The sequence below is a fragment of the Taudactylus pleione genome, unplaced genomic scaffold, assembly GCF_031769625.1.
Source record: "Taudactylus pleione unplaced genomic scaffold, aTauple2 ptg000609l, whole genome shotgun sequence".
Lineage (NCBI taxonomy): Eukaryota > Metazoa > Chordata > Amphibia > Anura > Myobatrachidae > Taudactylus > Taudactylus pleione.
The window spans coordinates 5,826,565-5,841,952 of NW_028285011.1; the positions used below are offsets into that span (position 1 = coordinate 5,826,565).

General features: G+C 45.7%; 1 protein-coding gene across 1 annotated transcript in view; it reads left to right on the forward strand.

The window, feature by feature from the left end:
- LOC148480599 (ATP-binding cassette sub-family C member 5-like) overlaps positions 1-15,388 on the forward strand; it is a 198,807-nt gene that overhangs the window by 67,316 nt on the left and 116,103 nt on the right. Inside the window, exons 8-10 of the mRNA XM_088454116.1 lie at positions 3,666-3,773; positions 11,678-12,001; positions 12,758-12,829. Coding sequence (XP_088310242.1) covers positions 3,666-3,773; positions 11,678-12,001; positions 12,758-12,829 — 504 coding nt within the window. The remainder of the gene's footprint in view (positions 1-3,665; positions 3,774-11,677; positions 12,002-12,757; positions 12,830-15,388) is intronic.

A 15,388-nucleotide genomic window follows, 5' to 3' on the forward strand; every position in this document is an offset into this window, starting at 1 on the left:
TATGACATGAAAAGTTCAGAGCACCAATCTTGACTTGCAGAGGTTGAGTCTGAAGGGAAATTGCACCCCCTAGGATGCGGCTTCCAACAACCACTGTGAGGTAGATAGTATGAAGCAGAGTCTCGGTTGGTAATGCCCATCGCTGGACCAATTCATATGTGCCGAAATTACCAGCTGCGCCTGAATCCAACAGTGCAGAGACTTGCTTGAAGCGCTTGGCCACTTGAAGAGTAACTGAGAGAATGCAAGCTTTGGAGAGGAATGAACTACTAACTTAGTCTCTCCTTGCCGAGTTAGGAGCGGGAGTTCCCAAACGCTTGGGACAATTGTTGAGCTGATGAGAATGAGCAGCAATCTGCATTCTCCCTGTGATAGGCGAGAAGGGTTGATTTGCATTGGTTCCTCTTTAAGAGGAGAAACTACCTGAGGCAAGACTGTCGCTTGAGGTTTAGGATGAATGAATCTTCCTCTCTCAATAGCACGTTTACGTAAAACGTAAGTCCACCTTGGTGCACAAGGGATCAAGTCCTCTAATTTGTCCGGGAGATCACGAGTAACAAGAACATCTTTAATTTAGTCGGATAAGCCGTTCCAGAGGGCTGCATAGAATTCTCCATCATTCCACGACATGTCAGATGTTAGTATTTGAAACTGCACCAGATGACACTCTCAGAGGCTCGTCGAAGATTCGGCGGAATGCCATGAGAAATTCCTTGGAAGAGTAGGAATGTACAGACAAGGTGCCACTGAGGAAACTGGAACCAGAGAAATCGGAGTGGATGAAGTGGCAGCTCCTGAACCTCTCGGAGTGGATTGGATGTTATCAAGCTGGTTAGTCAGTTCTTGGAGGGACTGTACCACATGACCCTGTGCCACCTCATGTTCTAGGAGAGCAACAAGCTCAGGTGTAAACCCAACAGCTTGTGCCTGGTTGGGCTGGAACAGGCATGGGAGGCTGAAGAGGAGACTTGGCAGGTGTGAATAAACCTGGGTGGCTTGAGCCAGGACTTCCTCATGTGTTGCTGTGAGAAGGTAGAGGAGCTGCAGAGGATGATGGGCAGGAAGGCGAGAACAAGAAAGGAATGTCTTTATTAAACAGCAAGTTGGAATGAGAACTGGAAATGATAATACTGAATGAATGAGCAGAATCAGATTGGGACCGATGATGCTGAATTGATTAACTTGATCGGTTTATGACCGATGTTGATAATTTGAAGAACTTGATGGATTTCAACCCGATGTTGATGAATTGAGGAACTTGATCAGTTGGCACCGATGTTGATGAATTGAAGCAATGGCGGAACTAGAGTGGTGGGCCCAGGTGTAAGAATATGCTTTGGGCCCTCCTATGCAGTGCCCCCAGTAGTAGTCCCCCCTGTGCAGTGCCCCCAGTAGTAGTCCCCCCTATGCATTGCCCCCAGTAGTAGTCTCCCCTATACAGCGCCCCAGTAGCAGCCTCTATAGAGTGCCCCCAGTAGCGCCCCGCCCATACAGTGCCCCTAGTAGCGGCCACCCCCCTTTTACTGTGCCCCCAGTAGCGCTCCCCCCCTATGCAGTGCCAGTGTCTGTGCCCATTACACACACAAAAAAACCCCCCAAAACACACAACTTACCTGAATCCCCGCTCCTGCCACTGTCCGCTCCTCCCTGCCCGCTCTGCACTATGGGAGAGACGTCATGACGTCTCTCCCATCACCTGCTGCAGGGGGAGCCTGAAGGCGGAGCTCGTGAGTGAGCTCCAGCCGGCTCCCTCCGTGGACTCAGCAGCTAATAAGAGTCTGTCTGACTCTCATTAGCTGCTATAACAAACACACCGCCGCTGCTGGCGGCGGTGTATTTGTTACTGTGTAGTGCGGACCGCTCTCACTGCGGTCTGCACTACACTTAAATACTGTGGGGCCCGGGGGACACTGGCGACGGGTGCAGCGGCTATGGGCCCCTGCACCACAGAAGGCCCCAGTGCAAGCCACCGGCTGCACCGCTGCTATTTCCGCAACTGAATTGAAGAACTTAATTGATAAGAGTCCGATGTTGATGAATTGATGAACTTGATCGGTTGGGACTGATGTTGATGAATTTAGTAACTTAATTGATATGAGTCCGATGTTGATGAATTCATAATTTTGATCGGTTGGGACTGATGTTGATGAATTGAAGAACTTAAATAATATGAATCCACTGTTGGAAGCATCGGATGAGACCGATGGTTGGAGGTATCGGCGGGAACCGATGGTGGCTATAAGAACAAGTCTCAGAGGAAAAAAACAGACTGGTGTGCAAGATGGTATAGGAGACTTGTTTACCAGCTATAGCAACTGGATATAACGGACTGGGACCCTCATTCAGAGCCGCTCGCTAGCGGCCGTACGCTCGTTCCGAGCGATGTTCGCACATCTGCGCATGCGTACGGTTTTTAGTACGCATGCGCGAACCAGTCAGTGCGGCCGAAAATCTTTTGTACGCTATATAGCGAGTGCCTGCTATTTTGAGTGACAGAATGAGGCGTATGTGGGTGGTAACAGGGGAAGGTGCTTGAAAACGGGGGAGTGGAATTCAAACGCAGGCATGCTTAAAGGTCAAAACGGGCGTTTTAAGGGAGTGCATAATTAATACAGCAGCATCATTGACCACGTCACTTGTTTTTTTTTAACTCAGAACTGCTAGAATAGCGGTTGAAAAAACCAACCACAAGAATAGCGAGCAGTTCATACGCTGTACGATGTACTCGATTAATCTAATAAATAGCGGACATGACGTATGGTGCGAGCGGCCAGGGGGCGTTTTTATCAAATAAACGAGCGTATGTTTTGCTCGCTCGTTCAGACTTAGAGGTGTGAACAGACTGCAATTTTCGAACGGATCATTTGAATAGCCACCCCTTGTTTTTTAACGAACGACCGCAAATAGCGAACGGCTCTGAATCAGGGCCTGGGACCATCCAGATACAGAGTACCTGGGAGCTCATCACTGAGCTGTAACTTCAACAAGAAGCGACATTGTACTGGCAACAGAGGCCAGTCTGGAAATGGAATATATAGGGGAGTATCCCCAAGGATTGGATGCTGCGATCATCTGGTCTGGGAGCAGCGCTCTGAGTGGAGGAAGAGTGTCTGGTGACAGAGTCCAACATGGCTGCGCCCATACTGTTGTTTAGGAGGGAACTGTGATGTGCAGCCTGTGTGCCATCATTCTGGGAAAACACGCTGTGAACAAGGGGCTGCAGAGAGCCATCCTTATTCTCAGTAACACGATACTGAGCGGACGGGGCAGGAGCAGCATAGACAGACCTCAGCACCAGCCAGGAGCGATGTGCAGCGTGAGTGGACCTCTGTGCTATCCTGGACTGGCACCGGAGCGGTAAGAAAGTGGTTTTAATAGTCCGGACCGTGACAGACTCAATAGTTACCTGTTTACTAAAGCCCTGAAAGATTCAGAACTGGGGAACTGGGGCTGTGAACTGGTTTATGCAGGTGAAAGCTCACTGGTACGCTGACTAACTGCGGGTCACATGTTGCCAATTACTGATGTAGGCACATGGGTGGTAAATAAAAGAGTGTACATGTCTTACATCAGGTCATGCTTTGACATAGCAGGCAGCTCTAGACTGCTCAAAATCATGATCTGCCTTTCTGTTACCTATTTTAGTTTCTTTGTATTTATTGCAGGCATTTACAGTTGTTACTGTGTTCAATTCAATGACGTCAGCCCTCAAAATGATACCTATTGCTGTAAGAGCGGCTTCAGAAGCTTCAGTTTCCATCTCTAGATTTCAGGTGGGGAAATAATGTTTTATTATTTTTTATTTTTCTTTGTTAAATTTTCTGAACTGTTTGTTTATCTGAATTTTTATTTCAAGAAGTATGTCAGAAAAAAATTAAGGTAGCAGAAAAAAAAGAAACAGTGAACGCCTCATTTTACAGTTATATTATTCAAACTGATTTATAAAAAATATTTTTTTATACATAAAATCCTTGTTGCTTTCACCTGGCAAACCAATATACTTACGTATTAACAACCAATAATGAACAGAGATGTAGAATGTGCATAGACTGAATTCAGGGCCTGATTCAGAGATGGACGGAATTGCACAGACGCACACAAGCGGCTGTGCAATTCCGTCCATTTAAAATGCGAATGTTACACACCTCCTTGCTGCATTTGCATGATCCCAGCGCTGTGACCGAGGTCGCAGCCTAGGGTCACCATCGGAACAGTCGCGATTGTTGCCGATGTTCCTTCGGCCAGGCTGCGGGAGCTAAAGCTTCCTGCAGCTTGGCCGGGTCCTGGCAGCTTGCGAGGCCAGGAAGTCTGCGTGCATCCAAGCAGACTCTGGCCTCGTCCCTCCTGGAAACGGTGGCGACGCCCCGTTTCCGTGAACGCTACCAGGGAACGCCTCCACTCCGCCTCCCAAATGCTGCAGCCTATCAATCAGGCTGTGGCTGGGAAACACTGCGAGAGGACTTGCAGTCGGAGGGCTCCACATGCGCAGTACACCTCCTGTGCATGCGCAGTCCTCTCACCATCAGAGAAGTGCGCTAACCATCAGGTTAGCGTACCTCTCTGAATCAGGCCCTCAGTCAACCAAGAACCATCTACTTTCTACTGCAGGGTCCATAGGGTATCCACAGTATACCTTGGGGTATAGGTGGATGGCGGCAGTCATCTGGCCACCTCAGAGTTTTGCAGCTCCCAGGATGCAGTGGGTCCCTCTCCTATACCCCACCCCCGAGCCAAGGCACATTCAGTGTAATAGGTGCCCGGCTCGGAGTCGGGTCACTATCAGAGGGGGGCTGTTGTACATAGCCCCTGACCAGTTTGAAGGCAGCAGACGCTGCAGACTTCAGAGCGGATACCATGGACAGTCCTATAGGACGTCCATGCTACCACTCCTTCACCCTGCCGGGCCAGAACGCCGGTATTAATCCGGGGATCCTGGTGGGGATTCCGGGGTCTCTGCTAGCGGGGACCCCGGAGGATCCCCGGACTGTGGCCGGATGTACGGGGGTCTCAGGTAAGCGGCGGGCACCCGGGGTGGGGACCCGCCGATTCATAGTCATTTTGCCCCCAGGACCACCAGGGACACAGGGCTTGAGCGGTTTTGGCGCTCCAGCGTCCCAGGGGTTAAATGCAGGCCAGGGGAGTGCGCCTTCCCTGGCTCACAGCCGGCGCCTCCCCTGCTGCACACAGAGGGCCTGATTCAGAGCCGCTCGCAAGCGGCCGCTCGTTCGCTCCGAGCGATGTTCGCACATCTGCTTATGCGTATGGGTTGTAATACGCATGCGCGAACCAGTCAGTGCTGTCGGAAATCATGTGCTCGCAAAATAGCGAATGCCTGCTAATTTGAGTGACAGGATGAGGCGTTTGTGGGTGGTAACAGGGGAAGGTGCTTGAAAACGGGGAGTGGAGATCCGAACGCAGGCGTGCCAAATGGTCAAAACGGGCGTTTTAAGGGTGTGCATAATTCACAAAGCAGCGTCATCAACTACGTCACTTGGTTGTTTCTTAGCCTGAACTGGTAGGAAAATCCAACCACAAGCACTGCGAGCAGTTCAGACGCCTTTCGATGTACTCGATTAATCTAATAAATAGCGGAGATGACGTATGATGCGAGCGGCCAGGGGGTGTTTTTTCCAAAATAGCGAGCGCATGTTTCGTTCGCTCGTTCAGACATAGAGGCTTCAACAGACCGCAAAGAGCAAGTGCTTAATTTAATTAGCCAGCCCCTTTTTCAGAACGACCGTTTGCAAATAGCGTCCGGCTCTGAATCAGGCCCAGAGCCTTTCCACAGCGGTCTGGCAGGCTGTGTCAGCGCGCATCCCCCGGGCCTGCCTCCTCTGAGCCTGCAGCGGCCATTTTTTACAGGCAGAACGCTGGTCTCATTGGTGGATATGCGGTCCGGGTCCCCCTGCATACCTCTCCTCCTATAAGGTCAGTGTGTGCAGCACTATTCCTACCAGACTCTGTGTCTGTGTAGTTGATTATAGTGCTATTATGCAGATGTGTTTGCTGCATTATATGTGACTTTAAAATGCTAGCCCCGTTTGTATTTGTAACTTTCTGTCAGACTATATAGCTATACCTTTTTCGGTTTTTCTGTAGCCCTCACAACAAGGGCTGTCAGGGTCTTTAATGTACCTCACATTTGTATGGATATATACGTATTGTGTGGTTTGTCACAAACGGTGCCCACTTCCTTCATTGCTATGTCTGTAAGTGAGGATGATGTGCATGATTCCACCAGTCCTGCTGTCCAGTAATATCAGCCAGTATAGGTGGTGTAGGGGTGTGTTTTTATACCTCACGTATGTGTGGTTTATCATATACTGTGTGTGCTACTCTGTTCCTGCCCTGCGGTCTCGCTGCAGGGTGAGATGTGGGAGACATGGTGCAAGAGGTGTTGTTATCCTTCACGCCCCTCTATTGTCTCAGCCACCTCGCAGAGGCCTCCTTGGGCGTCTTTTGCTCCGGCATTGACGTTTCTGGTGAGACGTTTGGCTGTACCACCTGTGTTTTCCCCCGATGGGGTTCCCACAGTAGTCGGTTTTGCCCTCACAGGGCCTGTCTCAACATGTAACACCCATGCAGGTTTCCTCTTTTCCTCCTCCATGGGTAAATACTCTCTCTCTACTACAGGGCACGTAGAAGACCACCCCATCAATTTTTCTGCACGGGCCCTCTGTCAGACTATGACAAGGCCCTACAAATCCAGAAAGCAGTACAATCCTTGCTTATAGCAGGAGTCATGGTACCTGTCCTGTTCCCTCAGAGAGGAACAAGTTATTACTCCAATCTCTTTCTGGTTCAGATACCGAACTAATGCCCTGATTCAGAGCCGAACGCTCTGACAGAGCGCTCGCTCTGAATCAGGGCCGTCCCTCCTCCTTTTTGGAGCGGCCTCCTGGCCACTCACATAGCTGTGGGTGACCACCCACAGCTATAGCGAGTGGCCAAAATGATGGTCGCGATGGTCAAGACCATCGCGACCATCGGGCTTGCGACGAGACCCTTGCGGTAGGGTCTTGCTGCCGCAAAGCCCTGGAGTGCTTTTGGCTCTATCAGAGCCAAAAGCACTCCCACTGACATCACTAGTGATGTCAGTGGTGCCGGCCCCAGACGGTAGGCGTTACCATGGGAACGCCTCCGTCTGGGCAGCCACGCCCCCGGCACGCCCCCAAAGGGGGTGTGCTGTTAATCACCATCGACAATACGCCCCCTTTGGTGCGAGACCCGTAATGACGGCTTGGCCGTCCTTAGTCGGGTCTCGCGCATGTGCATGACGGAGCCGGCTCCCTCGTGCGCATGTGCACTTGGGCAACATCGACCCGCTTACGAGCGCTCGCGAGCGGGTCTGAATCAGGCCCTAAGTTTTCTGGCCTATCCTTAATCTCTAGTCCCTGAACAATTTTCTCAGGGTACCTTGGTTCTGAATGGGAAATTACGCTCCATTATACTGGCTATGGAACCTGGGGATTTTATGGTGTCGCTAGATAGTCAGGATGCATACCTGCAATTCCAATTGCTTCCTCTCACCAGCCTTTTCTCAGGTTTGCTTTACAGCAGCAACATTTTCAGTTTCGGGCTCTGCCGTTTGGCCTCTCTACTGCACCTTCAGTGTTTCCCAAAGTTATGGCTGTCCTGGCAGCCCATCTGTGGACGCAAGCATGCAGATGCCTAAACAGTCGCCGAGTGTCAATACACTCAGCTCTGCAGATGCTGGGATCCATGGTATCGACATTTCACATGGTGGAATATGCCCAGTTTAATTCCAGGCCTCTGCAGAAATTGATCCTCTCCAGGTGGAACGGATTATCCCATTGGATAAAAGCACAATTGATGGTGCTCTCTCCGGAGATATGTCGGTTTCTTGCCTGGTGGCTACAGAAATGTCACCTCTCCAAAGGGTGTCCCTTTTGGATTCTGGACTGGGTCCTCCTGATGGCGGACGCCAGTCTCCGGGGTTGGGGCGCAGTGACAGGTCCACACTCTTTCAGGGTTGGTGGATAGCATGCCATACCAATCAACATATTGGAATGTGCGGTCTTCAGGGCTCTCTAGCAAGCCAGACTCATACTTCACGGAAAGCCCGTGCAGGTTCAGTCAGGCTATGCCATGATGGTGGCTTACATCAACCGTCAAGGAGGAACTCGAAGTCAGGCAGCAATGTGCAGCAGGTGTCCTGCATTCTGACATGGGAGGAAGACAATCTCCTACCCATATTGGCAGTGTTCATACCAGGAGTACTCAACTGGGAAGCGGACTTCCTCAACCGTCAAGACATGCATCCAGGGGAATGGTCTCTTCACCAAGAGGTGTTTCAGCTCCTAGTGGATAAGTGGGGCCTTCCAATGGTAGACTTTATGGCCTCCCAACACAATCACAAGCTGCCTGTGTACGGGTCCAGAACTAGAGATGCAGAGGCTCTCCTGATAGACGCTCTGTCAGTACGGTGGAGTTCCAGTTTGCGTAACTGTTTCCTCCATTCTCCCTTCTTCCTCGAGTACTTCAAAAGTTCAAGCAAGAAGGAGGCACGATCCTGCAGACGTCACTGGTACTCCGGATCTTCAGAGTCTCTCTGTCGACACTCCGTTGCTGTTGCCTCAATGTCCGGACCTCTTGTCTCAGGGTCCTTGCCTTTACCCGGACCTGGGTCATCTGTCTTTGACGGCGTGGCTCTTGGGACATCCCTCCTGAGGTCCAAAGGTTTCTCCAGCTCTGTGGTTAACACCATGCTCAGAGGGTTCGGAAACCGGCTTCTGCCAGGATTTACCGCTGGGTGTGGCATTCCTGCTTTTAATGGGGTTCCCCTAAAGGATACGACTCCCAGGTGTTTTGTAAATCCAGAGTTCTGGCTTTGCTGTAGGTGGGTTCAGATCATGGTCTCCGCCTTGCCTCACTGAAGGTTCATGTCTCTGCCCTTTCTGTGTGGTTCCAGTGTAGGATTGCTCTTCTTCCTAATATCCGCACCTTTACGCAAGGTGTCTTTCGAATTCAGCCTCCCTTTGTCCCTCCAGTGGCTCCTTGGGATTTGGCTGTGGTCCTGAGAGCTCTCCAGGGTCCTCCATTTGAACCCCTGGGCTCAATGGATTTCAAATGGCTTACAGCGAAGACTGCATTTTTTCTGACTATTGCTTTCGCCAGAAGGGTGTCAGATTTGGGGGCTCTCTCCTGTCGCTAATAGCTAATTGATAACAAAAATAAATAGAATCAAAATAGTAATGTAATGTTATAAAAATGCACATATATAAGACTATTTAGGAACACGTTCCACCTGTTTCTGATTCTTGAAGAGTGACAGTCGGCTGCAATGCTCACAGACATTGGGCTAGGCAGCTGACAGACTCTTACAGTGGTTCCCAAACTTTCTTGAATCAAGGCACTCTAGAGTATCAGATTTATTTCAGATGCTGTTTTGGTACAATGTCACCCCTAGGCCAAAAGTTTCTTATTAAGAAATTCAGTAATAATTATTAAATTAAGTTAATTGTGCTTACCTGTCTGCTTACCTGTCATCCTTAGGTTCAGTTATGTGGTGGCAGACAGGGTTGAGCTTCTATTTTTCTGCAGAAAGACTGTTACATCCAAGTTTATCCTGACATGGTTCCATTATGTACTGTACATTCTTGTGGTCATGCAGCAGATGCACATTTATTTGTGTTGGGAATAAGACAATACTGGTAATCTAATGTTCAATAGAGTGATGGTCTGAGCAGGCATTAGACCGCAGGGGTGGGCAATAAGTGGCCCTTCCGCTGTCATTGAACTATAAATCTCAGCATGCCAGTTTTAGCATGGCCACTGGGGGGCCACTTTTGCCCACCCCTACATTAGAGCAATTTGTATTACTTCTGTCAGTAAGTTGTTTAAAATCTCTCCAAAGTTATGGAAAGGCAAAAAAAAACAAATTCCTAGAATTAGATTAATTCAACCAAAGAGTAATGGGGGCTTAGCGCTTCCAGATATTCAAGCCTTTTCACAGGCAACTCTCTTCCTCTATATTTCGGATTGGTTCTTGTCACATAGCATTTATACTAATATAAATTTAGAGGAGATCATTTTTCACCCTTTTGCTCCAGCAGCATTATTACACCTTCAGAAATCCGCTATCCCCTCACATTTATATAATCATATCCTATTTAGAGATACTTATCATGGGTGGAAATCTATAAACAAAAAACTCTCGCTAGACTTTACTAAATCTAGATATAACCCTTTTTGGGGTAACCCTGCTTTTTTACCCTCCATCCAAAACGCATGGTTCCATATTTGGAAACTGAAAGGAATCAAAGCTGTCTGTGATGTGTTCAATCCGAGGGGTGTGATTCTGACATTTCAACAATTGTGTACAACATATTCATTACCAAACACACATTTTTTTCATGTACCTCCAAGCAAGACACTATATAAATTCAAAAAACTCCTTGTCTCCTGGAATTCAAACTAAAACAATAGTCCCAAACTATATAGACTCTCTTCTCCGACAGGTTAATACAGTAACATACTGTATTAGATATTTATATACTGATTTTCTTCCTAAAGATCTTCAGAAACTATGGGCTGGGATTCAGGGTTGGTGGGAAAGAAAAATGGAAAATATTCCTGATTTCTCAACAATAATTTCTAACACCAGTAAAACTTTAAAGATTTTGGCTTCAGCTAAATTACAAGAAATTCACTACAAAACTCTCCATAGAGCTTATATAGCTCAGAACTGTAGGAAATATATGGTCTCAGATGATGGTGGGCGTTGTCCCAAACGCTCTGGGGAGCAAGCATCTTTTACGTATATTTTTTTATACTGTCCAAAAATCTAAAAATTCTGGTATAAAGTTTTATATTTTATTAATCACACCTTTCAATTAAAACTACTATTTTCACCACCTGCCTTTCTATTTGCCCATGTTGCATTATAGTCTACGCAAGATGATATATTGCATTTAATTCCATTATTAACTTTGATAGTCACTCTAGCAAAACCGGCTATTCTTAACAAATGGATCTCAAACTCTATCCCATCCATCAGAGAAATACAGTCAGCATTATTAGACTATATGTACATAGACAGGAGAAATGCTTTTGTTTGATATTGAAAATAGAGTCAAGCATTTTTATAATAAATGGGAATCGTACTTTCCTGCTATTTCGATAGACTCAATACAAAAAATGTGTAAAGTGTTTGAATTAACCAATTGGTATCTCTGTAGGCAACTATAGAGAGTAGTGGCAGAGAATGATGGCTTTCCTTCTCTGTATGACTTTGTTTGATAAATTGTGGCTCATCAGACATTCTACACTCCCCCCCCCTCCCCTGTCTATTTTATTTTATTTACTCTATATTTTCAATATACTGTTACTTTGTATGATTGCAGTATATATATTTTATTGTTAACAAAAAAAGAAAATTGTGTCTTTATTGTACTTTTATGTGTTATATCTATGTACTTATCTGAGACACTAATAAAATGTTTAAAAAAAATAAAAAATCTCTCCAAAGTAGAAAACCAACTATTGGCATAGGCAAAGCCTACACTTTCCACTTCATATTTCTGTGTGTTAATGTTATGCTGTTAGCAACCCAAGAATCTGGTTAATTTATATACATAAATCAAACATGGAATAAATACACTGAATACTTTGCTCTAATTTCAGTTCCATTTTGCATTACATTTCCTATTTGTAGAGGCTGTTCTTAATGGAAGAAATTGAGACAAGTAATAATGTGAAAGTAAAAACAGATGCAATCGTTGAGTTCAGAGGCGCTTACTTAACATGGAGGTCTGGAGCACTAATGTCACTGGCCACTTGTGAGGATTACACATCAGAAGATAATGTAGATCACAAGAACCTTAACCACCTGTCTGTGCCATCGTATCACCAAGAGGTCCCATATTTAAATGGCAATCATGTTTCCCAGGCCACTAAAGCAGATCAAGCATCCACTTTGAATTTACCTTTAATAATGAGTTCTCCTGTACTTCTAAATATCAGTTTTGCTTTACATAAGGTAAGTTACAGTGTCTAGTTAAACTTTTAGTCACTATCCCAGGGTAAATAAATTCAGTTAGTGGATAGAATGGCCATGGTGCAAGAAGACACCCTCGTTATATCTTGTGGTCATCCCGAAAGTAAAAAGCTGCCTTGCAAACATGACATAGCATGTCAGCTGGTGCACTTTACAAATAATAATAACATAACAGGCGACATTGGACATTAGTTTGTCCTCTATTTTGCTTGAAACAGACACACTAGCTTATCTTGGAGGTTGCTTAGCTTCAAGGCGTAAGAAGGCCTGCAGGCTCCGAGGCTTGCTGTAAAGAGAAATGGTAAAGCATATTAGGTAAGCTATATTCCTTGTTAAGGTAATAACAAACAAGTAGAAGCTCTGAAAGCAAAAAGGGTTACCGTTAAATTATATACAATAATTATTTCCATTATCACTAATGTGACATGATTAACAATAATATGAGTAAAATACCCTATCCTTTTCTTAAAGCCTTCATTGCCTTACACATACTATAATAAATTGATTTTATCTGGCAGAGATTCAGAAAATTACAATAAAGCTTTGATTATATGATACATATTTAAAATCATCATTCCTGTATTTGCTGAAAATATTTATGTATCTCTACATACAGTATTTCAGTCATTATATCCTATTACACGCCATAGTAACACTTAGTTTGCTGTATAGGACAATAGCAGCCAACGAGAGAAAAACATCCTGGTTTTCACATAATTTTTGTCTTTTTTTCCACAGGGCAAACTTGTAGGAGTGTGTGGAGGTGTTGGGTGTGGGAAAAGTTCTCTGATACTATCAATACTAGGCCAGGTATGTTCTTTTGTATTTACAGTGGAATATTTCAGCATTTTTGTCAACTCATGTGACGTTCTACCACCAAGTGTTCAGTTCAGCTTTAATGATGTCAGTAAAGGAATAGAATAGTCTTACACGGAATGGGTATATAATCACGGCAGTCGGGATGCCTGCTACCAATATACCAACAGTGGCATACCGATGCTCAGGATCCCGACAAGGGTCGGGTAAGTATACTTATCCTCCCCCATTCTCACCCTAACCCTCTGTTTCTACATGTTAACCCTAACCCTCACCTTCACCCCATCGGTGGCCATCAGTCAGTATGTGGCCCAGAAGTTGATTGACAGCATGCCAGGGTGAATTGCAGAGGTCTTGAAAAAGAAGGGTTAACACTGCAAATATTGACTCTTTGCATAAACTTAATGTAATTGTTAATAAAAGTCTTTGACACTTATGAAATGCTTGTAATTTTACTTCAGTATACCATAGTAACATCTGACAAAAAGGTCTAAAAACACTGAAGCAGCAAACTTTGTGAAAACCAATATTTGTGTAATTCTCAAAACTTTTGCCCATGGCTGTACATCTGGCCCTTACTGAGAAATCAGTACTCACACCAGTTTTCAGGACACCCTTAACTCAGACAACCAGTAATGATCACAGAGAGTTCGGAAAATGATATAGTTACTGTTCTAGTCCTCATTCAGGGAACCAAGTAAACAATGTTGACATTGTGGTGTCCACATAATGAATGTCGACATTGTCATTGTTGACCTTTGTTTACATCCCCTAGTGAATAAGTATTGCTGTTTAGACCTGTTTGAGAACAGTACAGATTATGTAGCTAACTGGCTAATTGTCCAAATTTGATAAATAACTGATTGAGGAGATTCAACCCCATGTTAAACACTGCAATGTTTGTTTTCCACAAAAGAACATGTGTATGTAACTAAAGCTCTAATTCACTTTACAAACTGTTTGGTGTAGGTAAAATGTACACACTAATCTTAAGTGCAAGGTCATTCTTTGCATGCACTGTAATCTTCACTAGCACAAACATCTGAACTTTATCAAAATAGATAACCTAAATAGCTGTGTCATTCTACTGCTCATACATTTACAGTACCAAGTTCCATTCTGTGCTCTCCTCCTGACTACATCCTGTCATTACAGCAAAATATGTCATGTGCAGTGATCAGAGAAAAAGAATACACCTGCATGTCCATAAGCACTATAGTAAAATGCCTCTACATTTTTCAAGTACAGTGAAAATATAAATATCAAATGCGGAGATGTGAACAAGTACATCTCAAACAGCAGCGCTGGGTTAAACCGCGTGGAGGCCCCTAGGCAGTGGAATTCTCGGGGGGGGGGGGGGGGGGGGCCTTGCAAATTATCTCTACTTTTTTTAATTTTACCAACCAACAATTTTAATCAACCAATTTTATTACACAAAACAAATATTAACAATTGTTAATGTTATTAAACAAATTAAAATATTATGTTATTAAACAAAAAATTATTAAAGAGAGTTGAAACTTGGTTTCTTGTGTGCACGCTCTAGTGGCACGTCGGCGACCATTACATTACACCTACGTAGATTGCACTGACATTTTTTGCAAACTGACAGGTGACAGAAGATGAGCTTTTAGGAGACAAACTATAATGTGAATCTAATGTCTATGCTTTATGTACTTTAATGAGCACATTACATTAATACAGTATTTTATCAATAGAGTCTTTAATGTAAACTTTTTGTTTCTTTGAGTTGATTCATTTTTTCTATCTTTTGGAAACAATTTAAGAAAGCTTGATTGTAATTTTTCTTCAAGATCAAATCAATATTATTTTGCTGCCGGGGCCCCTAAAAGGCGCAAAGCCCATAGGCCGGTTCTTACTCTGCCTATTTGGTAACCCGGCACTGCCAAACGGCAATCCTCACATATGTCCTGGTATCCACATAAGACTTCTGACCCATCATGTGTCCTTATGTAAACCCATATATCAACATTTAGGCTTGCATGTCACAACAGGATATATCAAGTCCCTTGTTTCATGGGTATACTCAGGGCCGCCATCAGGGGGGGACTGCCGGGAATCCAGTCCTGGGCCCGGAGAGAGATGGGGCCCGGGTAGCAGCAGTGCGCAATGCACTCGGTGACTGACAGTCACAGGAGACAGAGCATAGGCTGTGCTAGAATTAAATATTGAGCCGTCCGTGAGCCAATCACAACTCGCGGAACAGCAGCCAATCAGGAGTGGCCGCTCCTGATTGGCTGCCGTTCCGCGAGCTGAGCTGTGATTGGCTCGCGGCTGGCTCCATATTCCAAATGCCGTGGCGCCGATGCTCTGGCTCTACCTGCTGCCCGGTGTATTCTGCACCGTTGCCACTCAGGACCCCTCTCTCTCTAAACAAGGTATGCTACCCCTGCCTTACTCCCCCACCCCAGTCCAGCCAGCCAGCTTTCCCTGCTGCTCGCCTCCCTCCCCCCCAGTTCAGCCAGCCCTCTAGTCTGGCCAGCCTGCCATTCCTGCGCCCAACACCAGTCCAGCCAGCCACCCACCCTGTCT